This window comes from Aethalodelphis obliquidens, unplaced genomic scaffold, assembly GCF_003676395.1.
Source record: "Aethalodelphis obliquidens isolate GAN/ISIS:26980383/991018 unplaced genomic scaffold, ASM367639v1 scaffold7, whole genome shotgun sequence".
Lineage (NCBI taxonomy): Eukaryota > Metazoa > Chordata > Mammalia > Artiodactyla > Delphinidae > Aethalodelphis > Aethalodelphis obliquidens.
In genome coordinates, this window is record NW_020837951.1 from 34826074 (window position 1) to 34853286 (window position 27213).

At 46.4% G+C, this 27213-nt stretch overlaps 1 protein-coding gene across 1 annotated transcript in view; it reads right to left on the reverse strand.

Annotated features, from left to right (window-relative positions):
• Window positions 1-237: 237 nt before the first annotated feature.
• The window catches only part of FRMPD1 (FERM and PDZ domain containing 1), a 95890-nt gene continuing 68914 nt past the window's right edge, over window positions 238-27213 (reverse strand). Inside the window, exons 5-16 of the mRNA XM_027105474.1 lie at window positions 27032-27077; window positions 23358-23465; window positions 19722-19817; window positions 15035-15160; window positions 13808-13927; window positions 12823-12959; window positions 11663-11789; window positions 11424-11519; window positions 9486-9668; window positions 8527-8674; window positions 5487-6293; window positions 238-2749 (exon numbers count right to left, since the gene is read on the reverse strand). Of these exons, the coding sequence (XP_026961275.1) occupies window positions 366-2749; window positions 5487-6293; window positions 8527-8674; window positions 9486-9668; window positions 11424-11519; window positions 11663-11789; window positions 12823-12959; window positions 13808-13927; window positions 15035-15160; window positions 19722-19817; window positions 23358-23465; window positions 27032-27077 (4378 nt within the window). The 3' untranslated portion in view covers window positions 238-365. The remainder of the gene's footprint in view (window positions 2750-5486; window positions 6294-8526; window positions 8675-9485; window positions 9669-11423; window positions 11520-11662; window positions 11790-12822; window positions 12960-13807; window positions 13928-15034; window positions 15161-19721; window positions 19818-23357; window positions 23466-27031; window positions 27078-27213) is intronic.

Sequence of the window (27213 nt, forward strand, 5' to 3'; positions counted from 1 at the left end):
TCTTGGGACAGTTTGTGGCTTCTTGCTTCCACACTCGCAGGGTATGCTCCTCCTAGGGTACACACATTACTGATGGCAATCTGCTTATCTGTACCCACCCAGAGGGGCTGTGAGCATCCTGACCAGGGGCAGAGGCTTGTCTTACTCATCTTTATGAATAAGCCAGTGAATGTTTGTTGAACAAATATGAGCGGATGCTTTTGGCCCAAACTTGTCATCACTCTGTATGATTCAGGCAAAGATTAAGCAGCAGTTTATTTGAACACTCTAAATAATAAACATTTGAGAGGGGTGGGCAGAGGAATGGTAGGAGCTGCTCAGGGAAGTGTCCAGGGCAGGGCAGGGGGTCTGGCCAACTGGCCCACTCACAGGGCAGTGGAGAACCAGAACTTCTGGGTCAAACAGAATACAGCAGCTGTGAGGGCCGTACACTGACGGGCCAAGAGTTTCACACTCAGGTCATGGTAGCCTCTCTCACAGGTGAGCTTAGCGGCCTCCACAAACTGGTGGTAGGTGTACACCACATCCCTCAGGTTCCCCGCTGCCTCTCTGTGTCGGGTGGAGCAGTGGCTGCAGGCTGTGAACTGGAAGCACAGGCCGGCCAGCTGGACCAGGTGCTGGAAGGTGTCGCGCACAGCACCCTGCATCTCCTCGGGGGACTGGTCCATTCTGATCACGTGCTGACAGCTCAACAGGAGCTTTTGGGAGCCCATGCAGAGGCGGCTCCGGCTTTCAGAAAAGTGCCAGGTGCACTTCTCGGGAGGGTGCGTGTTCCCATTTCCCCAGGAAGCTTCTAAAATGTTCTGTAATTCCAGCAAGCTCTCCGTGAGTTGGATGAAGCCCTCGGGGGTGCTTGCAGGGGCAGCTTTCAGCTGTCTCAGAGCCCTGGTGCAGTACTCTGGCCAGATGTGGCTGTTCCTCGACAGGGGCTCAGTGCTGCAGCTGTGGACCCGGGCAGGCCTCCAGGGCAGGGCCAGCTGGCCTCCTGCAGAGGGTGGTGAGGTGAGGGGGGCTGTGGGGTGTGCTTCCAGGCCCCTGTCTTCCTCCTCCGTCTCTGGCTGCAGGCCACGGAAGCACGTGGCATAGGAGAACTGGCAGCTGCACTGCTCCATCCCAGTTCTAGGGGCCACAGTCTCATTCACGCCTGCAAACCCCGAAGATGTGGCCGTCCTGAGACTGGCAGAAACTTTAGGATAGCTTTCTGGGGCAAAGCACAGGAAAGACTTCTCATTAGGAAGGCACATGCTAGGGCTTTTGTCTTTGCTTCCTGGCAGTGAACAATGATTTGAACCTTCTAAGTGGGGCTCCTCTTGGGAACACGGTAGTGGCTCTGGCAGAGAAGGCCCTGGATTCAAACAGACCTGCTGAGGAGTGTCCCTAGGGGTGGTATCTTCCCCTATCACATGGTTAGGTGGCTCTGCCTTGACCTCCTCCAGAGGGAAAGCTGATGAAATGGTCTGGTCCCTAAGCAAGAAACCCAGGTCTAAATCCAGCTCTGCCAATAGTTTTTGTTCTTGGGCCTGGCAGGCTTGGCCTGGGGTTTCTCTGCTTTGTCCTTGGGGGTCTCTGGGGGAATGTGGTGGGGTCTGTTCAGTCCTTGTTACAGAAGCCTCCAAGGAGAGGGAGGCTACCATGCCACCAGATGGAGCACTGACACCAACAGTCTGTTGAACAGCATTCAACACGTCACCCTTGGGGTCACCTGGATCCTTCTCAGATTCATCATGAAATAAGTTGGTGCCATTTTTGTTTGTAACTTCTCTGTGATGTTCCAAAGATAGTTGTCCTTGCTGCTCCTCCTTCGTAGGGAAAGAAGCCATCTTCTCTTCTGAATGTATTCCACATTCACCACTTCTAGGCCTGTCTCGAGGAGACAACAAAGACCCTGTGTCCTGGGGGGCAGTTTCTTGCATATGATTTGTAAACAGACATCCCAGTCCTCTTTCTATCTGGACTCCTCCCAGCTCTAGTGTGTCTCCTTGAGAGATATTATGTGGCCCTGGGCTGATGGTCAGGCAGATTCTGTCTGGGTTCAAGTCAGCACTGGAGAGGGAGGAGGTGCTGTCCCCAAGCTCCATGGCAAGTTCTCGGGGGGCACTGCCATCCGAGTCTTGAAATGGAGATGAGGTCTGGGGAAGCTCTACCTGAGCTGTATCTGGGCCAGATAAGCCTGCGTTGGGACTGTGAGGAGTGTTTGCTGGGGAACTGGCAACACTGGCGGTCAGAGGGGCAATCCCAGAATTCTCTTTATGGCTGGGGTCAATCCGGAGGCGAATGGCAGAAATAGAAAACACTCGAGAGTCGATGACCGACTTGGTTTCCATGGTCTCAGGCTCCATCTCCATGGCCCGGGAGGCTGGGTTTTTGCTCTTGGTCTCCCTCAGGGGAGCCAGCAGCCCCAGGGCCTTGGTCTCCAGGAGGCCAGGCTCACCCTGCACGTCTTGCAGACAGGACACAGTTGGGGAGGGTGCACTGAGGGCCAGGTAGGGCTCCCGGTCATAGTAGCACACGTCGTCCACGCTCTCCAGGGAGGCTGATGGCATCAGGGGAAATGAGACCTGACAGGTGTAGTCGGTCTTTAGGAAAGACCTTCTTTTCCTCAGGGTCTTGGCATACTTTTTCACCCCTCCCCTTCTGCTTGGCTCTCTTCCCCCTGGCTCAGGATTCAGGCTGTCCTCAGGGCTGCAAGTGCTGGCCTTATTCTGTGAGCTTGTGGCACTGGTTTCTGCAGCAGAAGCAGCTCTGAGCCCTGAGAACCAAGAAAGAAAAAAGAACATGAAAAGCACAAAAACAAAGAGACTTGTAGATCTTGGGCTCAGGACTCAGGATTGCCTGGGTTCAAATCCTGGCTGGGCTGTGTAACCATGGGCATGTTAAATCCTGAGCTCCTCAATTTCCTCTTCTGAAAGATGGGGATGATCACCGTGGTAGACCTTTTTTGGTTCTTGGTTGCCCAAGATCCACTGCCTTATCTTTTGGTCACAGTATCCCAGCTTCCTTTTGGGGAATGACATCTCCCCAGTTACAGTCTGCTGGAACTATTAATGAAGGGGCCCTATCCACATCAGCCAAGTGGTCAGATTTGTGACCTAGAAAGTCAGTCACAAAATTTCCTAAAATGTCAAACTCAAACACATTGATTAAAAAAAAAAACACACAAAAAAAAACAGTAGAGCCCGTTCTTCGCAGCCACAGTATCCTGACAGTACAATGAAGAATCCTGCTACCCCACCCCCGATCTGGTTGCTGCTTGTGTCTGAACCAGGTCTTCACCTCTGCTGGCAATTCTCTAAGCTATCTTACATCCTTTCAACACTTTCTCTCTGTGCTTACATTAACCCAAGTCAGTCAGTACCAGTGGTGTCGATCAGCACTGCCATGCTGGTTAGATGACTTAGTACGTATCAAGCTCCTGGCACAAGGCCTGTGCCTAATGGCTGTGCACTAAAGGGAGCCAGTGCTGTCATTGTTATGATTGTCACTACATGGGTGAGGGTCCCAAGCGAGCTTTCTTTTGACAAAAAGTGGCTGTGACTCTCAGTCATGGGCATGAGGGGTCTTGCAAATACCAGGATGGATCTTTCTGCAAGGAGATGCACTTTTGTGAAGAACTCCTGGGAATCAGCCAGAAGGAATTAAGATCACAGGCTAGCACCTGAGAATCAGAGGGCTCTTAGACTCAGACCAGTGTTTTGCACCCTGGCTGAACTTTATTAAAAACTTCATCAAATCCTAGGCTGCTCCTCAGACCTCCTAAATCAGAATCTCTGAGGCTGGGATCTAGGAATATACAGTATTTTAAACAGGTCCCTTGGGTGATTTCGATGTTTTGGAATTCCAGCCACGTTTTGGAATTGCCGCTCTAGGCCACCAACAGCCACTGACCAAGGGTGTTTCTGAAGCCTAAAAAGGGAGAGGCTCCCACACTGAGTCAGGGGCCAGACCAGACCCCCAGGCTCAGGAGTCCCAGGTCTGGGCTGTCTCCCCAGCACCTCACTGGCTCTCTGTAAAAGAGGGAGTGTCCAGTGTGGACCTTATATCCCTGACTGGACTCCCATAAAGGAAGGCCTTGACTGATGGTCTGTCTCACACCCATCTTGCCTCTAGCATAATGGCTGAGCCAGAAGGGCAAGGCTGGGGGCATGGATGGCAGTTGGCTGGGTTCTGTGGGAAGCAGGGCACAATCTGGCCATAGGTTTCTAGGTCGGTTAACGAAGTCAGGGTAGATGGTGGAGAGTGCATTCATTTATCCATTTAGCAGCAACCGCCAGGCACTATGTGCCAGGACACAGAGATGAGTGTGAAATGCACAGTTCCCACTCAAAGGAGTTTTCGGTTTAGTGAAGGAGAGAAACATCAATACAAAAATCACACAAATAAATATGCAACTACAGGCAGTGCTAAGTGCCACGCTGGAAGCACCCAGGGTGTGTGACAGGGATGGGGAGACCTGCCCTAGTCCTGGCAGTCTGGTTAATATTCCCAGAGGAAGTGAATTTGAGGCCTGATAGATGGATGGGCATCAGCAAGCAAAGATCAGGGTGAGGAATGTTTCAGGTGGAAAGAGCAGCATGTGCAAAGGCTGGAAGTAGAAAAGAACTGGGCACTTTTAAAGAATGGCAAGGAGGTCTGTGTGGCAGGAATGCATGGAGAGGGCTCGGGGGAAGGAGACAAACAGGCAGAGGCCATGTCACAGAGGGCCTCAAGAAGCCTTGCAGGGGCTGCTAAGAAGCTGGCCTTTCTCCCACGAGCAACGGGAAACCACTAGAGGGCAGGGCGCAACAGGAAAGGGCTGGAACAAAGAAAAGGGCTGCAGCTTCCCCAGCTCTTAGTAGGTCACCCCTAATGTCTGTGTGCTATTTTCCAATTTTTTTCTTCAGAGTTCAGAGTGAGAGTGTGTGTGTGTGTGTGTGTGTGTGTGTGTGTGTAAATGTCCCGCAAGGATCTCTGGTCAGCTTAGGAAGTCATTCTGTGTGGAAAGACACCCCACACCCTTTGTGGAGGAAGGGATGAGGATCCGGAAAGAAACATGATCCCCCTGCCTTATGTCCGGGTCCCTTCGGGGCCACCAACAGCCTGTCAGTTAGGTGCTTTTTGTTTCAAGGCCTCATTTAAAGCTTTGGGGTCAACAATGGCACAGCTGCTTCCCTCTGCTGGGCTGTCAAACCCTTTTCTTTCTGTGTAAATTCTGTCCATCTTACAACACCTGGCCCATTTGCTGCCTCTTCTGGGGAGCCTTCCCTGATTCCCACTGTTGAATTAATGCCACCCATCTCTGCCTGCCCACAGTTCTCTGAACCTCCCTTGTAGCCCTTACTTGAAGTCGGGATGCCCGTAATGTGATCCACTGAGCCCAGTTGGCCCACCTCAAAAGAGAACAAGGACCGTGCTCTACCTACCTGTTTTCCCATCAAGCTTGGCCCCTGACCCCGGTGGGTACTGAGGAGCTGCCTGCACAATCCGCAGACCTGCGAGGGAGGGCTCACCTGAGAAGGCATCTGGGGGTGTGAGCTTGTCAGCTGCATCATAGTATTCCTCATCCGAACTGCCATCCTCCAAGGCCAGCGGCAGGCACAGGGCCAGCGCTTGCAGCGTGGAGCTGGGCTGGGCCTCAGGCCCTCCCTGCTGGGCCCAGGCTGCCAGGCCCCGACCCTGCCGGGAAGCTGTGCTGTCCAAGCTGTCACTCAGGTGGCTGGCGGGGGAGACATTGGTGCACAGGTTGTAGTAGTCAATCTGGCTGCCCTCGTACATCCTGGGGTCCAGCCTGACCGCGCTCAGTTCCGGTCCCCAGCTGAAGGTCTCAGGAGCGGGACTCTCAGAAAACTCTGTCTTCTGGCACTCAGGGTTGGCTCTCCGAGCCAGGTCCAGGAGACAGAGAAAGCCACTGGTTTCGATCCTGCTTCTCTCCTCTTGGCTGTCAGAATCAAGATTCTCTGGGAAGCCTACTGAGCCCAGGTGGAAGAAGCCGGAGCTGCTGGAGGAGCAGGCGTCCAGGTCATCCTCTTCCAGGGCATCCATGGACTCGCTTGAGCCACTGGTCCTGCAGCCTCGGCTCTCAGCGTTGGCCGAGTCCGATGCCTCAGACTCAGCACTGTCTGTTTTGCTGCTGGCCCCGCAGGTGCTTGGGCCTTTCTCGGCCACCTCAGGCGTGGAGCTGTCCCCAGGAGGCTGCTCCTCTTCTACAAGCGGTCTGCAGGGGCCCAGCTTCAGCAGGTGTCTGTCAGAGAGGGGCTCCAACACGCAGTCCACTTCAGAGGACTCCTCGGAGTCACTGCATGCCCTGGATTCGTAGCCTGAAACACAGGAGACACCAAGGGTTACAAAACAGCATCTGGGGACAGGCAGATGCTTATGTATCCTCCCGCCCCCTCTCTGCCTGCCCTCCCAGTTTCCAGATGAGAGGACTGAGGTTCAGAAGGGTGATAGGCCCAGGTCATGCTACACTGACTGACACAGGGTCCATGGGACTCCAAATTCCATGTTCTCCCCACAGTGTCAAGTCTCCTTTCCCACATCTATCTGAACAACCACTAAAGGAGACAGGATTACCTCCATATCCAAGGAGATCTATCTGTCCATAGAAACATCTGGGTATTTAGTTGGTTTCCTAAGGCCCTCCTAAAACTCTCAGCTCTGTTGTCCTGACTGGGCATCAAAATCAGATAGGGAATCATATTTAAAAAAACAAAACAGAATAGATCCCTGGACCTAGCCCTGATGAACTGAGTCTGATATCTAGGGAGTGAGGCCCAGGAATCTGTATTTTAGCAACTTTATTGGAGGTTCTGAGGCTGCTAGGCTGGCACCATTCTGAAGCCTGGCCTAGGGACCTACTGGTGCCACAGGGCTTTTAGGAAAGTTAAAAGTCATCCACTGCTGGTACTTGGGAGGGATTCATGGTGAGAGTGTTGGGGGGGCATTGAGCCAGGTCTCCAATTTCTCATGCACCATAAGCCTCCAGGTGTGATCCTTCTAAACTTCTCTCTGATCACATTACACTCTATTTAAACCCTCTTTTGGTTTCTCTTGTCTACAGGGAAGCACCTAAGCTCTCCTACTAAGGTTGGGGCCTCTCACAGGATGGCCCTGATCCCCTCAGCAGCCTGGTCACCCTCTAACAGGATGGCCCATACCCCTCCTCAGCAACTTTGTCACCCTGTCACAGTGCAGCCCCCACCCCTTCTCAGCAGCCTGGTCACCCACTGCAGCCTTCCCACGCTCCAGCCACTACAGGGAGCTTCTCACACATCACGACCTTACCCTTCGTGTCATGCCTCCATTGTGTCCCCGCTGCTTCAAAGGATCTCTCCTCCCTTCTTTGCCTGGTTAACTCCACCATGTTCTTCATGACCTCTTTCAAATACCTCCTGCTCTGGAGGCCTCCTGTGACCACTGCCGCCTGCCCTGCGCCCCCAGCCGGCCTCCACAACAGCACCACTCCATGGGGGCGCTGTCTCCCTGACCATATTCAGAAGTATCATCCCTTGTTCATAAATTGTGTGAAAGACAAAGGTAACAAGCACACAAAATCTTCACTTCCTAATTATTTGACTTTAGCCTCATCCAGTATCTATGATTACTTATGCCTATTTTATCCACATGGAGGAAATGCCATGTAACGGTGCGCTACTGAGCACCTCTCCCCACCTTCATGTTCAGTGACAGCACATCGGGGGCTTGAAATTAGTCAGTGGGGAGTGTTTATGCCATGGAAATAGGCAATTGCTTCAAATTAGAATTCTGTTTTGTTTTGTTTTATCCCTGCAGAGACAGTTGTTAAACATTTACCAGCAAACCACTGGGAAAATGCTGCATCAATAGTGCTGAAGCACCAAGGGAGGAAAGGGGGGGGATGAACTGGGAGGTTGGGATTGACATATACACACTAACTAATATGTATAAAATAGATAACTAATGAGAACCTGCCGTAGAGCACAGGGAACTCCACTTTGCTGCGCGGTAGAAGCTAACACAACATTGTAAAACAGCTATACCCCAATTAAAAAAAAAGTAGTGCTGAAGCAAAGCCTGGTAGAAACTGGGAGTTGGCCTGGGAGAATGTTCATCTCATCTGGCCTCCCCTACTTCATTCCTCACATCATATGATTTTCCCTTCTATCTCCAGGGACCCCCTTCTTCTAAACATGTGAGGTTGAGAATTTTTATTATAATTCAAGAAAATGCAAAAGAGTGCCCAGGAATGGGATGAGAAGCTAGGTCAGCTGTATTTTCTGAACAAATAACTGACATCTTGCTTTACTGGCAAAGAAAGATAAAATGCAGTGGATCTTAGAGATGATTTTAGAAAATACTGCAGGGAATCAGAGACCTTCCAAAGCCTTCTTTGGCTTTAGGGGACTCTCAGGTACAAAGAAAGCTTCTCTATTTAGGATTTTGGAAAGATCAACTGCTTACTTCCACTTGGAGTCTCAGCTCCATTCAATGTACCACCTCCTTTTAGGCTGCCCTGACCTACAAGGCAGTGAAGTGGGCCTGTCCTTACTGGGGCAAGCCTCAGCGCCTCACCTTCTTCAGCGGATACCCGGTGCACCTGTTGTTTGTTTCCCGGCCAGAGGAAAACGGAGGTAACTGGGTCGACATATAGCCTGTAGTACCCAGCAATCAGGCAGGCTAGGTCTTTTGCACTGTTGGATTCCAGCAGCAAAGTCAGAACCTTTGAAAGTAAAGAGAGCTCTTATGTTTATAAAGGGCTAAGGGATAGTCTGAAGACTGGCAACAAGGCCATGTGGCGCCAGTGAGAGATTCCAACTAAATCCAGCCACGGTCCACAGGCAGGCCCCCTGGTGTCCCATTTTCTCATCTACAAGACTTGAAATGAGTGTGCACACGTGTGCACACCCACAACCACACATGCATGCACACACACTCACACATGCACAGTGGGATCCTTCCATCCAATCTCCACAATGTCTCCTGTCCCCCTATCCCAACCACCCTACCCTGTTCATTCATACCGTGGGGCCCCTTCAAGACCTGACCTGGAAAAGGAAAAGAAGCAGGAGCGAGTAGAGAAGGAGGAGAGGGGGATAAGAAGAATGAAGCACCAGCCCTGAGCATGTTGGGATTAAATCAAAGGAAGGCAGGATAACTGTAGGACCTTCCAGAGAGGCTCAGGAAGCACCCCACACCATTTACCCATTTTAACTGCTGCCACCCAAAATCCTGGGCAGCCATTCTGGTCCCATGCATGTAATAAAACCCTCTGGTGCTCCCATCCAAGTTTCTGAACCCATCAGGAAAGTACATGGTCCAGCTCAGTTTATATAAAAAACCTTTTAGGACCTGTCCAGGAAAATGCACCCTGTTCATCACTTTCCCTTTGGTGGGACAGGATGGACAATTCCACCTCTTAAGCAAATGTTGGACATTAGACTTTCTTAATATCCAAACTCATATAAACTACCTTGAATATTTAGCCCCAGATTCCAGAAGCTGGACTCAAAAATCTCTTCCCCATGTATTACCTTGATGTTCTGAAGATGCACTTTGACCATGCTCACTTTCTCAGACTCTTCTGTCAGCTCTACACGACTGATGTTTGCAAACTCTGCCAACGTGGACATGATGTTGAGTTTGCTGTTGATAATGTGGCTAATGCCATACTTGGCTCCAACTAGAAGGGCAATGTAGGATTCTCTATCCTGTAACTGCAGAAGGCGGGAAAGGGAATTAGTTTCCATTCACAAGCTAGTGAAAAAATACATTATACATGTAGGACATGATACCTCTCTCTGCAAACCCCTTGATTCTTATTTCAGGTCCTCACCACCACTCCCCTAGACTACCAAGTTAGGTAGCCTGGGCCCCATCTACAGATAAATTAAGTATAACTTTATCTCCCATAATACACTTCACAATAGAGAATCAAACCACAGGACTTTGACCTGTTCCATAAACACAACCATATAGTTTCACACCTATGTACCTATATTCATGCTGTGCCCTCCTCTTGGAATCCTTTGCCTGTCATCACTATCTACTGAAATCCTGGCTCTTCTTTAAAAGCTTCCATCAAAACCTACTGCCTACAGAAAACATCGGCCTGACCTGCTCCTCAAACCACAACAGTCCTTTTCCTCTGTGTTGTTTTCACACCATATCCTCTGCACTTCTCTGATAGCACTGAGGTAAGACTTCTTACTGTAATTTTTTGTATTTAAGTCATATTCCATGCTAAGGTCCCTGACAACAGAGTCTGCATGTATCTACATTTGTAACCCCCAGTGCCCAGCAAGCACCCTGAGCCAGTTCAACGTGGTTGGTTTCTCCTCCCACTACCAGCTCTTTCCTTAGACAGGAAAGGTAAAGAGGAGCTGGGGATGGGACCTAGACAGTTGGCAGAGGGCAGGTTTAGCCCTTGGGAAAAGTGGGCAGTTTTTCTTGTACTTTCAAGTTTCCTTGCTGTGATCTAGTCTCTCTTCTACCATTTAGTCCTCTACTTGTACAAAGACTCAATCTATTTTTCCCTTCCTCTGACTATCTGATGCTCTTCCTTTCTCTCAAAACACTGATTCTCTTTTTCCATTTACATTGTTAGGTCAGCAGTCTGATTAAATTGACCCATCACTGCTGTAAATGACTGAGAGGCACACCAAATGCACTGAAAGGAGTTTTGCTATATAAAATATATATATATAACTGGTAAATTGTCTGGCTTTGTGCTGGAGAGTTCTGGGGCTGACTGAGTGGTGAGGGAGAGTTCCCTTAGGCCACACCCCCCATCACTGACTGCCGCAAAGCACATAGCTCTAGGCCTAGGCTCCAAAAAGCAGGCCAGGGGAGGAATGGGTAACACAGCAGGGGGCTCTTTTGCTTCTCTTTTCCCTTCTCACCCTTCCACCCCTTACTTCTTCCCTTCTTCTGAACAATCGGGGCCCCAGCATGGCAGTCAGTCTAACATTCTTATCTTTCCTTTGTGATTTCCATTTTTTCCTCTTTACCTTCATATGCCCAAAGCTCCAGGGTAAACTTCTTACAGTACCCTGCCCTCAAAACGCCTTTCCTCTGTACTGAAATCTGGCCAAATCCAACCTTCTTGCCTTTCCTTAACCCCTTCTTCCCCACTCAACCTGAAGCTAGCAGTGGTGGCCTCTGTCATCAAACGCCACAGCAATGGTCCTGTGCCTCTTGTGGCTTTGCTTTGTCTTGTTGGGTGCCTTGCTCCATCATTTTAGGGTGGGAATCACATCTCATTCAGCTCTGCCTCCCCCAGCATCTGTCAGAGGGCTGGCTCTAAGCAATGTCTTGATAGACACTCCCTAATGGCGTAATATTTAGTTTCCCAAACAAATTCTAGTCCATGACCCAGTCCTCAGGAGTTTTAGGCTAACAGATACATTGATCTTCAGAGAACCTCTTGCAACCTTTATAAGGGTAGGACCCTACAGTTCTTTAATACATACCATTAAAGTAGCATTAAAGATTTTCCCACCATATGTCTTGAGTTCCCCAAGGATCTGTAGATAATTTAAACGTAGCTGGGCAGCAGAAATAAGTTGCTTAAGTAAGGAAAAAAGAAAATGAAAAAGACTGTTGAAGTCAGAGTTTTCATTTGTCTAAAATGCAGTCAATGTTGAAAATTCTTTCCCTGAGGTTTCACAACAGACAGCTGTGTGATCGACAGGGGCCATGGCTACATTACCTTCTGTCTGGGTTCCAGCAAATTCTGGTTCCTCTTCATGTGGAAGCTGATGGCTTTCTTGATGTCTTTTCCTTTCATGTTTCGTAGCAAAGTTGGAGATATAAAGTTCTCTATTCCCCAATCCTTCCTGCCACAAGACATTGGAGACAAGGAGGCCCATTTTTACAGTGTACTTGACTCTAATGAAGAGCATAATTATATTTGATTCAGTACTTAGTGATCTAAGAATACTGTAATTGTAAGCTTCTTTTTCAGCAGAAGATATATATGGCTGGTTTTGTGGAGTGTATGTAAATATATACATGAACAGTGTGTGTGTGTTTGTGTAATTATCTATCTATCTATCTATCTATCTATCTATCCATCCATCGATTCAAACACACACACACTCCACAAAAACCAGCCATCAGGAATTAAACCCCATGGTCATTCTAGGAGCTCATTACTCATCACACCTGTATAGCACACTCTCATGGGGCAACACATAGCACCTGTGAATACTTGAGGCCATGCTTCAGAATGATGCCAGCCTAACAGCCTCAAAACCTCCCAACAAACTCATTAAAAATACAGATTCTCAGGTACCACTCCCTAGAGATTTGACCTAGTATATCAGGGGTAAGGCCAAGGATTTGTTTTATTTTTTTAAATATAATTCCCCATCCGATTTTGATGCTCAGGCAAGAAGTTAGCAAATCGGGGTGACACCACACAGAGCAAGGTGAAATTTTAAGCTGAGAATCAGGAGGTATCAGAACCTCAGGACTTGAAACTACCCTAATAGGAATCTAAGGCAACACGACTGGTTCACACCAAATGAATCTTCAAGGCATTCCTGCCTTCAGAAGAGCTTTATGCTGAAGTTGTCAACTGATTTCCCGAGACATCCTCCCAGGAACTGGGAAATTACAAAGGGATCCTGTGTTATTCCATCTGGAGTTGGTTTCTGCCCCAGAGGGAGCAGCCAGGTTCTGATATCTGGGGAAGCCAGGCTGGGTTGGACAGGGTGGAGAGGGAAATGAATGGGAAGACAACAGACAGATGGGTAGGTGGGTGACTATCAGCTTTCTGTGAATCCGGCCATCCTGGCCCAGGGCCAGACAAGTTACAAATGCAACACAGCTGCTGCTGGCGGGACACAGAAGTCCCCTGCCACTCACTCTATGTATTTCAAAGAGATCTTCTGTGGCTGGGCACATGCGTAGATCCGCTCCTGGATGTGCAGGGCCGCGAGCCGGAGCGCAGAGCTGCATTTCATTTCCACGGCAAAGCGCTCCTGGAGCACATCGCTGCAGCTCTAGGAGAGATCAGATCAGAGGAACTGGGAAACAAGAACAGATTGTGTTCCTTGTTCTCTCAGGTGAAAGGCAGCTTTGAGACCTGGCTCTGCCAATTCTGGGCTGTGTGACCTTGGTTACTTGACTAAGACTATCTGCGCACTGGTGTTTCCCCTTGATAAATGAGGATAGTCACATCTACCTTACATGGCTTCTCTGAGGTTTAAATTAGATAATGCATTTGAAAGCAGGTATAGGGACGCTGCGTTATTCAAATATAAAGTACTGCTGCTGTTGTTGTTATTATTTGCTGCTACCATTTTTATAAGACTTTGGACAATCAATACACCTAGTTATCTCATCTGTAAAATGGTGATGTCTCCTAAATGATTTTTTCATCAGAATAAAAATGACATAATAAACCTCACCTAAGGAAGTAGAGCAGGTGGAACACCGGGCTAGGAGGTCAAGGAACCCATTTTTGGCTCCACCACCAAATGGGGAACCCAGGCAAATTATGTGACCTTTCCAAGACTCACTTTCATCATTTCTGAAGTAAGGCTCTGAAGTACTAATGCCCCTTTTAGCAGTAAAAACTGTAACTCTAAAGATCCTAAATGGTATTAGAAAATGTATCATCTACATTGAGGACTAAGCCTTAATTTCATTAATATATTGCAAATCTCCTAACATAGCGACTCAGTAACATTAAAAGGAACGCTGAGGGATAATCAGGCCCACTCTCCCTCAGATAAAGATAATCCCTACCAGGGAGCTGCTTAATTGCCTTGAGCTCATGTTCAAAATAACCCAATGTGCCCCCTTCGAGAACAACCACTGTTATTTTAGGAAGGGCAGACCGGGTCACCTGCAGATAGAGGTATTCAAAGGCTACTGGGTCTTCTTTCAGGAGGTCCAGGGGGTCCTTGGGAACAAAACACACCCTGAAGAGGCAGCGGTAGTCATGTGACTCTTCCCTTTGTACCACCTGGGATGCGTAAGAGAGACACGATTCACCTTCTGCTTTTGTTCTCACAGTTATTCCACAAAACAACTTTTTTAAAAAGACAATGAAAGTCCCCAGAGATTTCAGTTTTAGTGCTTCCCCAGTCAGTGCAGACCTTTGCCTCCGATTTAACTTTCCCATGGGTATAAAATGTAAAAGGCTCAAAAGAGCAAAGTTTCCCATTGATCCCATCAACCCCTTTCCAGAAGAAATCTCTGGGTCTGGTTTCTTATATACTGTTCCAGAGACAGTCTATGTGTATATATGCTCCTATAAATGTACATTCTTTTCTTTTCCACAAATAATAGTATATTATACATTATATATATACATATCTATGTGTGTGTGTATGTGTGTGTGTGTGTGCGTGTGTGTGTGTGTGTGTATATCTCTCTCTCTCCTGTACCTTACTTCTTTTTCACTTCAATGATCTTAGTGATTTAACTTGATTTCTTTTTCCAATGCTAATGGAACAGAAGTGATTTAAAAACAGGTTTGTAAGCAGCAGTATTAGAAGATGAGTGACCACGGTAGGAATTCATCTGCAGTGAAGAACGCTCAGAGCGGCTTTCATGAGCTCGTGCCTTGCTCATGCTGTTTCTCTTCTTAAAAATTATGGAACTGACCTGTGTTTGGCTTTAAAAAGCTAGTATGACAAATCACTCAGTGGCTGAAAGATTGAGTGGTACAGGTGGACTGACTGTGTTAGCCCTGTCCTGCCGTCAAGGACGAGCTCAGAGGGCAAGTCTCACAAAAAGGGCTTAGACACAGCAACAGATGCTTCCCTGACATCTCAAAGGCAGCAGGTTCAGAGGAAGGTCATCAGAATTGGAAGCAAAAGATAGAGCTCTATTGGCTGTGTTACCTTGAGTAAGTCACCTTACTTCTCTAAGCCTCTGTCTCCTTGTCTGCAAAATAGGGGCCTGCCTACCTCATACAAAAACCAGGCTGAGTGAGCTCTGTGCCTTCTGGGCACAAGGAAGCGCATCAAACCTGCAGATGCACTCAGCCCTCTACCCAAAGGTTCTGGCTGAGGCGTGCAGCTTGCCCAGCCCAGATCTCCTCACCAGGAGCAGAAGCAGGTGGTACCTGCTGGATGAGCTCCTCCTCGTGCAGCAGGTGCAGCCGTGAGATGTTGTACTGCTCCTCCAGGGCCAGCGCAAAGTACTCCATACTTCGGATCGACAGCTTCTCCTTCACCGTGAGGATGATGTCCTGCAGGCACAGAGGCATAAGGGTCACCGAGGAACAGGCCAGCCCTCACGTTCAGGCACAGAGCAGGGAGGACTCCCTTCACTTTCCCTCTGCTCCTCGGTACAGCTGGGGAGAGAAAGGCCTACACTGACCGGGTCCACTGCCAACACAGGCAGCCAAATCTTGACGGGCCGCATGTGGGACTTCTCATTGCCCCTCAAGGTCCTACACCCACCGCTCCCCTTCCCTCAAGGCTCCAGCACCACCCATATGGCCACCCTCTCTTTCTTTACTCGAAAGGCTGAAGCTATCCTTTGGGGCCTTATGCCTCTCTTCAAGGTCTCCAGATTCATCCTCTCTCTGGAGTCTGCATCATCAACTGCTTACCAGACAGAATCACACCACCTACTCTCTATGTAACTATGGGAAATCAACCTGATGCTCCTGAACCTGTTTCCTCCTATGAAATGGAGGATAAGGATGCCTATTTAGAGGGGCTGATGGGATGACGTGATAATTAATACTGTGCCACCAGAGTTGCCATGCCACATTTTCCTCATTCACTACAGTGGCCGCTTGTCATCACAAGGTCTTTGCTGCCTCAGGGCATTCACAACGCTGTTCCCTCTGCCAGGCACACTCCTCCCACACTCTTCACAAGGCCTGTTTCTTTCTCTTCAGAGAAAACTTCTCTGGTCGCTGTATCTAAATGAGATTGCCCCTGTTATTCTCTGTCCCAGGTCCTGTTGATTTCCTTCCTCACTACTGGATATGATTTTCTTCAACGACAGCTCTGTTCTCTAGTAATAGATAAGACAGTACAGTAAAGTTAAGTGAATGGGCTCTAGACCTAGACTTCCACTCACTAGCTGTGTGTCCCTGGATGAAGTGCTTACTCTCTCTATGCCTCAGTGTTTTCATCTCTAAGATGGTCATAATATTCACACCTCTCTCAGGGGTTGTGTGCGGTAAATTAATTTCCCCATATATGGCATTTAGAATCGCACCTGGCAGATGGCAAGTGTTCAATACATGCTAGCCGCTGCTATTTGTTTTCTTGCTTATTGTCATTTACGCCGCTAGATGCTAACCTTCCCCAGAATGTGAACCTTGCTTGTCTCGTGCTCCATTATATCCCCAAAGCTTGGCACTCAGTGATGCTCAATAAACTTTCACTCAGTGAATAAATAATCATCACAGACTCATCATAGACGCCCTGCCAGAATCTCAGATTTAGTAAGTGCCACACCATCAGGTGCTACCTGTTCCTCACAGCTCCCGATTCTGAATCCTCTTCCCACTTGCTCCATCGCCCTCCATAACTGACCAGTGACGAAGTCCTGAAAGGTCTATCTGCTTCTGTAACTCAACATTAATTCAATGCCTACTGTGAGCTGGCCATGATGGACAGCCCCTCACTGGATTCTGTCCCCTCTCTCCATTCTCCATTTGGCTTGAGTTCACACGTTTCTCCTGGCTTTGTTGAGTGGTGCCCTAAGGACCCCACCCCGCCACCCATCTGACCGCCACCTCGCATCTAGAGCAGGGGTTGACAAACCATCACCTGTGGGCCAAATCTGGTCCACGGCTTGTTTTTGTAATTAAAGTTATATGGGAACACAGCCATGCCCATTCTCTACAATGGCAGAGTTGAGTAACCATGACAGAAGCCCCATGGCCTGCAAAACCTAGAATATTATCTGCCTCTTTACAGAACAAGTTTGCTGACCCCTGATCTAGAGAAACTTGTCTAAGCCTTGTACTCCTCATGCTCTCCCTGGCTCAAGAATATTCAGTGGTCCCCATGGCCCACTAGCCCAAATCCAGACTCCTTAGCTTAATATTCAAGGCTCTCAAGTATCAGGTGCCAGCCCACTTCTCCCACTTTATCTTCCGCTGCTTCTTCCAATGTACCCTGCTCGCAAGCCCCATATACTTGCCAAACTTTCCCATCACTGGATCTTTTGTTTGTTTGTTTGGGTTTTTTTTTGCGGTACGTGGGCTTCTCAATGTTGTGGCCTCTCCCGTTGCAGAGCACAGGCCCCGGACACGCAGGCTCAGCGGCCATGGCTCACGGGCCCAGCTGCTCCGCGGCATGTGGTAACTTCCCGGACCGGGGCATGAACCCGCATCCCCTGCATCGGCAGGCAGACTCTCAACCACTGCGCCACCAGGGAAGCCCATCACTGGATCTTTGTTGGTGTCATTCCACATGCCCGGGAAGCTGTCTTCACCTACCACTCCTGACCCATTCCTGTCCATCTTTCCAAGTCGGCCTCATAGGCCATCACATCCTGGGGGCCTTTCCTTGCCACCCAGCTGGAAGCTCTCTCTTCCTAGAGCCCACACCACACCACTTTCATATCCCGATTTCCTGGTTCTGAGCACACTGTACCCACAACAGTCTCCTTGTGAAATAACCCCAGGTCTCATCTCCTCACCCCAGTCCCACCCCAAGACTCTAGGCTCCCTAAGGGAGTGACCTGGCATAAATTATTTCTGTATCATCAACAGCTTTGCCGGCACACACAAAAGAGTCACTAAATGTTCACTGGGTCAAATGACATGTTATTTTCCTTGATTTAGAGAAAGAGGTTTTCTAATGTAAGAAATTTGCTTCTCTTGATAAGGCAGTGGGGAAGAGAAGTCACTGATGAACTGACAATGGTTTTTCCCTTTTTTACCCATTTGGGGATTGGTTTACATACCCCCCTCTTTCTCTGTCATAAAGAGCTAAAAGACTTGCTTTTTTAAAAATTTGGCTACTACAGGGAAGTAAAATTAACCAGTATTATACCAGCTAACTCCTTGCCCATTTCGCCAACTCCATCTGTCATCTTGGCTTTAATTCCCCTGTGGTGTGTGTAAATCATCTCAAAGTCTTTTTGGCCACCAAAGGGGGACTCACTTTAAATAAAACATCCCCTCCATTCCAATGCACTTTGCTCAAAGACGACAGAAGTAGACACCTTGTCTAACGCATTTGCACAACTTTCATGCAGAATGGCAGCGTGGCCACCTCCAGTGCAGGGTTCAGAGACAACAGACCAAGTTGGAAGCCAGCTAGGAGCTAGCTGACCTTGACAAGTTTGGGATCTCTTGGGCCAGTGTTCTCATCTGAAAAGTAGGTTAATAATTGTCACTTTACAAGGTTACTGGGGGCATTAAGTGAGACAGTGCACGAGGAAGTACCCAGGGAAGTGCCAGACATGTAGTGAACACTGAACAAATCCATTTCCCCCTCCCTTCCTCCATTGGGTTTGAGCTTCCCAGGGTCAGACAGGCTTTCTCCAGCTTCTCCTCAGTCACACCAAGATAAGAACGGGATAGAGCATTTGGGGCAGCGCTAGGAACTGCCAAAGGGAGGTGCCAGGGAACACTGGTGTGTGAGCGTGCATTGAGTATGCACGTGTGCACTCAAGTGCGTGCGCGTGTGCGTGTGTGTGTATCTTGGCTACTGTCCGGTACCTATAGCTGCACTTGCCCACCTGAACCTGCTCTTCCCCCGGTATCAGAAGAGCTGGGCTCAGTGTTGACTCTTACACGATTTTTAATGTTTGAACAACTCCTTTCTTTGCTTCTTCCCTGGTGCCTCCCTCTAACACTATTTGCTTCCTTGTTCAAAAACTATAGTGCCATCCCTTATTGTCTATGGATAAAATCCAAACTCCGTTGCCTGCCATTCGAGGCCGTCCCCAGCCAGCCTGTGCCGTCTCCCACTCCTCCCATGAGAAAATGGCCTGTGTTCCAGTCCTGTGGGATGGTTTACTGCTTCCTGGGCAATGCTTGTCTTACTGGCTCTCTGCCTTAGTTCATGGGACTTCTTCAGATTGATGTGCATCCTCTAACCCCTCAAAAACCCTGTCCCCACCTGTGCTTGTTGAAGTCTTAGAAACCCTTCAAAGCTCGGCTCAGGTCCAGCTTCCTTGCAAAGCCTTCTCTGACGTCCTGACAGGACAGAACATGGTCAGATAGAAAGATGGTGCTCTTTCCCTTGCATGCTGGGCACTTCCTTGTCCCTCTCCCTACAGCCCTTACTTCGTCCTGCCCTGGACTACTGCGAGTTCCAAGAATGTCTATCTTTCCTCAACTAGACTGCAGGCTCCTGGGAGACAGAGACCACTCTCTACCTCATTCTGTACCACCTGCCTCAGAGTATCTCCTCTGGGGGAACTTGTTAAATGTAAGTCAAACTGACTTCCATCCAGAATAGAATTCACAGGGGCCTGGACCTGCCCGCACACCTTGCCTGGGATTTTAGCGACTCTAGTCTTTTGGGTAGCAGGTGGAGTCCCATACAAGAGGCAGGGAATCCCAGTGGCTAAGGGTGAAAGCTTATGAGTTGTATTGGGTACTTCATCTCTCTGAGCCCTGATTTCCTCCCCTGCAAGACGGTGATTAAAATACCAGCTTGCTGGGTGTTTGTGCAACTAAATGAGATAACACAGTGCTTGGCTTACTGCAGGTGGTCAGACCATGGTGGTTGTGAGATCACCAAGGTAGCTGCCTGGCAAGCTGCCCCCGGGGTCCTGGGAGCCAGCAAATTCTCACTGGGAAAGAGATTCAAGTTTATTCCGAATACCTTCACAGTCGTGTGTGCCTCAAACTTGAAAGCTTTGGTCTGTCCATTCTCCAAGTACACCTTGAGCACGTTGGGCATACACAGCAGAGAATTACCCTGGAAAACACAAGAATAGTGTTGAAACTGTCCCTTCCTGTCCCTGGGTGTGACAGATCCTCAGCTTCCCTGGCCCTGCCTGGTGAAGAGAGCAGGATTTTCCCCAACCTCCTCACCACGTTGTAGATTGATTCTTGACATTTGGAGATTTGTCCAATGGATGAGGTCTATGCCACACAGATACAGGCATGCTTTGTTCCAGGGATAGCCACTAGAACTGGAAGACAGTGAAGAGTGAGCCCTGCCACGAGCATACTGACAGCACTGTGTGAGCCTGTACGATGTCACGCGGCCATCAGCTGACACTTCACTGCTGGTTGCCGCCCTTATGGGATGCAATTTGGCAAGTCAGGTGACAAGCATGCACATCGTCTCAGATGGGCCTTTCTGAGATTCTTGCACTGTGCCTTGCGGGGTTGGGTGAAATGGGGGGTAGGTTGCTCCCTCAGAGCCCCCTCAACATTTTACTATTTCATTCCCTACAGTAAAGCAACACCAAAGGGCAGAGGGCTGCTCTCCGTCTCTACTCATCCCAACCATCACTCCGGATTTATGAGAACAACTGCCCCCAATTCTAATCTCTGCAAAGAGTTTGGGTACAAAGCCCACCTGGGTTAGAAGCTTACCATCTTTTTTCAAAAACCTGACAGCCTTTTTCAGATGAGAAGTTTGTATCTCCTAAATATAAGGCCACTTGTATCGTTTAAGCAAGACTCACATTCATCACTCTACATAACTTTTTTTTTAAACCACAGTACTTTTATGGAAGAAAAAGGAATATGGTCATATCCCAGTGCCATTTCACACTCAGTCAGGGATGAGGGATTTCACATCGCGCATGTTGTCATCTCACTACTCTGGTTTAGGGTATTTAGAAATCTTAATCTTTGGAATTCCCAAGTATGACATGCTTTCCTTGATACTTTATTATTTGTGATTTACCAAAAAATACATCCATAACATCATCACATAACTAAGGCTTTTCTCTAAGGCTTCTTCCAATTTTTATCTATACCTGTAAATAGCTTTTAGAGAGCCGCACTAATAGAACATGCACGATTCTATGTGCATTTTTACTCAACACATATACACTTCTTCATGTGGGTTTAATGTTTATAATTTTAATGGACTTATAAAGAGTCTGTTGAGTTGAAATATCAGAATTTCTTTAACCATTCCTCTGCCCTAGACATTTAACATTTTTTCAAATTTTTTGCAATTTATCTATCAGTAAAACAGATATCTTTAACTACATGGATTTTTGCATTTAAATTATGTTATAGACTTAAATTAATGAGAATGTGGTCCTTGGCCCACTTTTATGGCATTCATTAAGTTTTGTTTTCTTCTACTCCCAGAGATTAAATCAATTTACAAAGCCACCAATTAGTACATGAGTGTAGCTACTTTCTTGGGATCAGGGCTTACATTTTTCTTTATTTGTGCTCATTTACTAAGTACAAAGTAGCAGTTCTTAATATTTTCCTTTGCATTTCTTTAACGGTTAGCAAAGTTAAGCATATTTGAAGTGTTGGTTTCCTTAAGTCAGACAGAGAAAGATAATACTGTATGATATCACTTATATGTGGAATCTAAAAAATAAAACAAACTAGTGAATATAATAAAAAAGAAACAGACTCACAGATCTAGAGAATAAACTAGAGGTTACCACTAGGGAGGGGGTGGAGGGGCAAGGTAGGGGTAGGGAATTAAGAGGTACCAACTACTATGTATAAAATGAATAAGCTACGAAGATATATTGATCAGCACAGGGAATATAGCCAAAATTTTATAATAACTATAAATGGAGTATATAACCTTTAAAGATTGTGAATCACAATGTTGAAACTTGAAACTTATATTGTATATCAACTATACCTCAATAATAAAAAACCCCCAAACCCCCAAATGTTGGTTTCCTATTTCAGATTCTCCTAGGGTCTTAGTATGTTTCAAGGGAGAAAGTTTAGCAACTGATTTTATCATCTTTTAAATACTTGAGAGGATGAAAATGCAGGTCACAATGATGAACTCTCGCTGGTTTGGCTGTCTCTGCCTCACGTGGCTGATACAGAGACTCGGTACCCTGAGCTGCAAGTCTCCCCAGGGGGTCTGGTTCACATCTGCAGAACCCTTATTCTCTACCTGTTCTGTTAGTTGGTTCTAGCTTCTACTTCTCTTTACTATGTACTACTCTTTTTTTTTTTTTTTTTTTTTTTGCGGTACGCGGGCCTCTCACTGTTGTGGCCTGTTGCGGAGCACAGGTTCCAGACGCGCAGGCTAAGTGGCCATGGCTCACGGGCCCAGCTGCTCCACAGCATGTGGGATCCTCCCAGACCGGGGCACGAACCCATGTCCCCTGCATCAGCAGGCGGACTCTCAACCACTGTGCCACCAGGAAAGCCCTACTATGTACTACTCTTAAAAACACACGTTGAATCAAAATTCAATTTGCTGAAGAGGTTTGATCCATTTTCACAAACATGGACACACAGAGACTCAAATATTTCAGACTGACAGGATCTCAGGTCTTTTCTGATTAATACATTAGGCCTCCCACTAGACCTTCCTGAACAAATCCACCTTTTACTCTGAGGTCTAACTGAAGGTGGAGTCTGTTAAGCAGCAGGACAAGAAGAAAATAAGGGCTCTCCAGATGTGAACCAGATCACCTGAATCTGGTGTTACAATGGCCGTGACTCCCCATTCACCGGTCTCTATGCTAAGAAAACCAGATAAGGACAAGCTCTGATTTGAAAGTTTCAAAATCTATTATTGATCACTGAATTCAGAATGGTAATAGTTACAGACCATCGGGTGGAAAATATTTAAATTATGAATATATGAGTCTTTAACAGTCCACATTGAAAACATCAAACTCTAGCCAACATTTTCCCTTTACAAACTTGTCTTCTGAACCCTCATATCCAACCACACCAATCCTGGGTATTCCCATATCAAAAAGGACTAGACAGCATATCACAGTGGAAAACAGAAGAACTGAAGTCACACAGACCTGTGCTCCTGTATTTCTAGCTATGTGATCTCAGAGGTTAATTCTCTTAACCTCTCTAATCCTCTGCTTCCTCTTTTGTTAAAATACCTCCCATGCAGGGTATGGTGATGACTAAGGATTATGTACCCAAAATTCATGCAGTAGAGGTTCAATAGATGATGGGCTGTTTAAAAAAACCAAAGCCACCCCCCTCCCCCGGCCCCCATCACTACTATCAATATATCACCTTCAGAGGGAATACCAAGTTTGAAGATTTAGAATGAGAAATGAACAATTGGAATCTGTTGAAATTTCAAGGGCAGAAAAATGGAGTCACAGAATGACAGAGCCACACCCAGTGCGTCTCTCCCTGTTCACCGTTTGCAGGTGCCTCACTAAGGGGGCACAGAGCCTCAAGCAAGCCCTCTGCACTCCCTCTGCATCCCCTCCATGCTGCAGATTCCAGAGTCCTCAGGAGATACATGCCAGGAGGCAGCTCACCCACTTCATGAAGAGTCATTTCAACCTCCTGACCAGTGACGCACCTGGCTGTGTCCGCTGACGAGCACTTCCTCTGCAAAGTGCACCTTCACGGGGTTGGTCTTCAGCCTGGCTCGCTTCTCCTCCGTTAGGAAGGAGGACTTGGGGACTCCCTGCAAAACATTAACACGACACACTTTAGAAAAATGTGGGACTTTCATAAAAGCCATGTACATCTTCTCGTTTCTTAAAAACAAAAGCAAAAGCTTGACAGCTGTTGAGAATTCAATTAAAACCCACAGAGAAGGACGACATCCCATTAGAGATCTCTTTTCATAAAATTTAGGGATCTCAACCCAATGTTCTTATGTGTCTGAGGACAGCTCAAGATTCAATACAGTGGCCAAAGGCTGTGGTATGATGAAGACAAAGAGAACTGGCCTGTGAGCAAAGAAACCTGAATTCCAACCCAACTTCAGCTACTCAACAGTTCTGAGAACTACCTCAAACACAAATTGTTATGGAAGAAAACCAGGTGTGTGTGTGTGTGTGTGTGTGTGTGTGTGTGTGTGTGTGTGTGTGCGTGCGTATGTGTGTGTGTACACACTCCTTTCTTTGGCCTTCAGTCTTCTCTTCTGCACAGTATGGGAACTGGACCAGGAGGCAGAAACAACATAATTCTAACGAGCATGGGTTCTGGAGTCTAACTACCTGAAAAAAGCCCAGCTCTACTGATTTCTGCATGTGAGACCATGTGCCTGTGAGGCTATGGTGTCCTCATCTGTAAAAGGGGGATAACCAATACATCTACCTTGCAGGATTTTCTTTTGGCACAAATTAAATAAGACATTAAATATTAGTATTAATATTATAATAAATAATGTATTATAATGAATAGAAATACAGATCTATACAATTAAACCAAAACATATTTTAATCATAAAATTCTGTGTCCTAGAGAAGCAGTAATTAGTATTCCAACTTAGGATTTTATAATTCCTAATCAATTTCAAATCATTTGAGGACTCTAAGAATCCACTTGGAGAAAGATGAGCATTCTTGCTGAAGTAAAATATGTATGATCATTTGTCTTATGATCATATAACTTCTGGTGAGAGGCCCGAGTGGGCTAGACAATATTCAGGGCATTTCTCAGGGGCACAGGGGCCATCACCTGGGCTAATATCAGCTTTCCCTGCAGGATTTCCAAAGTACAGTATTCATACTCCTCTTTTCTTGGCAACCTCATAGGAATCTTAGGAATGGTACTGGAACATGTTAATTTTCCTCTCCCTATACTTTTTATTTTTTAAAAGGAGGTAGCTATATGCTGCTTCCCTCTCTCCTTACTTAACAAGTGCTATCATTTGCTATCACTCTTGGAAATAGAGTAGGAAAAGACCTACCTAATTAAGATTAAGATGTTCTCCACTGAGATGGTAATCAGCTAAATGCAAAGAATCTCTCAACACCTGCGTGATCATTTATAGCGATTAGCTTTCAGTATACTGTTTTTTTATGCATTGGTTTCACACTATTTCATAGGTAAATTCTTCTATTTAGAATAGAAGAATCTCCATTTATCTGTGCATAAAACACTTGGTCTTTCATATTTATGGTAAACATCCTAGTCCTATTTAGGTGGGGGTTTTTTTCCTGTTCTACTTCTAAGAAACAAACAAACAAAAAATAACAATTCAAATAAGGAGAGGAGGCAACAATTTCTTTGCTTTTTAGTGTTATGGAGTTTTTGGACCACAGAAATTTAATTTTTTCCACATAATGAAATAGCTGTTTGTTCCACTGTACCTTCTCCCACTCCCTAAATGCTTAGGAATTCTTTCTGCAACTTACGACCGAATAGACACCCATCCATATTGTTGACATTTTTATGGTTTGTTTTTTATATTTAAGTCTTTAACATCAAATGGTGCGAGATATGTCCCAGTACAATTTCTTGAATAATCATCTTTTCTCCCACTGATTTGGGATGCCATATTTATCATATACTAAATTCTTATACTGGTATCTATTCTTGGACTTTCTATTTGATTAGATTGATATATCCAACATTTCATCAAAATCACACTGTTTTAATGACTGCAGCTTTATTAGTTTTAAAATCTAGTATTTCAAGGCCATCATTATTCCTTTTAAAAAAGATTTTCTTGATAAGTCTCACCTTGATATACTTTGTCAAAATCCAAATAAAAGTCCCACAGGGAGTCTGCATTTTCCTTAAGCATATACATTAACATGAGAAAATCCGACATATTAGTAGTCTTCCCATCAAGGAACATAATATGTAACTCCTTTTATATTAAAGAAAAATTTTACTTCCTTCAGTATTATTCTAGTTTCCTTCATGTAAGGCCCACATATTTCTTTTCCCTAAAGTTCTCCTATTTTTTTATTTTTTCCTGTAAAGAACTAGCCCTTGGATTTATCAACTTTCCAATTTTTTCTGTTTTCCAAAGCATCATTTAGGTTTAAATTTTTATCATTTTCTTTAATCTGCTTTATGTTTGTTTTATTAGTCTTTTCTTCCTACTTCTTGCACTGAATATTTACTTAACCTGTTTTCTTGTTAAATAATAAAATCACTTTTAAGGTTATGAATGTTACTCTGAGTATAGCTTCAACTGTATATAAGTTCTAAGAAGTAGAGTCCTAAACTTTAATTATTTTCTATCTAGTCTATAATGGTAATTTTTGCTTTTCCATTTGATTCTGTCTTTACTTAGGAGATTGCATTTTTATTCCAAATGACTGGGTGGTTTTAATTAAGATTTTTTGTTGTTTTTTTTTTTTGTGGTACACGGGCCTCTCACTGTTGTGGCCTCTGCCGTTGTGGAGCACAGGCTCCGGACGCGCAGGCTCAGCGGCCATGGCTCACGGGCCCAGCCGCTCCGCGGCATGTGGGATCTTTCCGGACCGGGGCACAAACCCATGTCTCCTGCATCGGCAGGCGGACTCTCAACCACTGCGCCACCAGGGAAGCCCCTTAATTAAGTTTTTGATAGCTATCAATTTGTGTTTTATTATATTCTGGAAAAGAGACTTATACAGTTGTTTCTTTGGAGAATTCAGTTTTTTTGGTGGTCTGGTATGTGGTCAGTTGGATTAGATTATTAAATGCATTATTAAAATTCTCTATGCCCCTATTTATTTTCTTGTCTATTTGTGGCCAAGGCTAAGAGGTATGTACTAAAGTCTCAAAATGAGAATTTTCTGTCAACTTTTCCTCCTTGGTAGTTTTCTCTTACAATCTGATTATATACTTTCCCCTGTATCACATATAAAGGCTTACAGTGGTTTAGGATGGCTGGTGCCTTTCTGTGCATCATCTGTGCCACACCTTGCCTTGAGGCCGATAAAACACGTTCACATTCAACACCTTGTTGGGTCCTCAGAACAACCCATTAGATAGACAAGGCAGTTACTGTCCTCCTCTCTGTTTTACAAAAGTCAAAACTGAAACTAAATGACTGCTCCACAGTGATATCACTCAGACCTGTCTTGAAACTCCTAGTTTGGTACCCTTGTCATCCCACTCTGCATAATCACAGGCCTGTCTCGTTAGTTGGACCATGAGTTCTTGAAGCCTGGACCCACATCTGTGTCCTCCACAATACTGGCACACAGGCTGTTTATTCTACGGGGGATATTCTGCTGGGGATACAGGGTCTTGGGGCCAAGAAGGGTGAAACTAACACACAAGACATAAAAAGAGATATACCGATGTGCAGCGAACAACTGTGATTGAAAGAGAATCTTCAGCTTCCCTGAAAAAAAAGAATAAAGGTAAAAAAAGTCATCATTCTGGGTGATACACGTGTGTGTGTGCGTGTGTGTGTGTGTGTGTTAGGGTCAAAAAGACTGGTAGAATTACAAAGCAGCCTCTCTTGCCTCAGCTTCTTT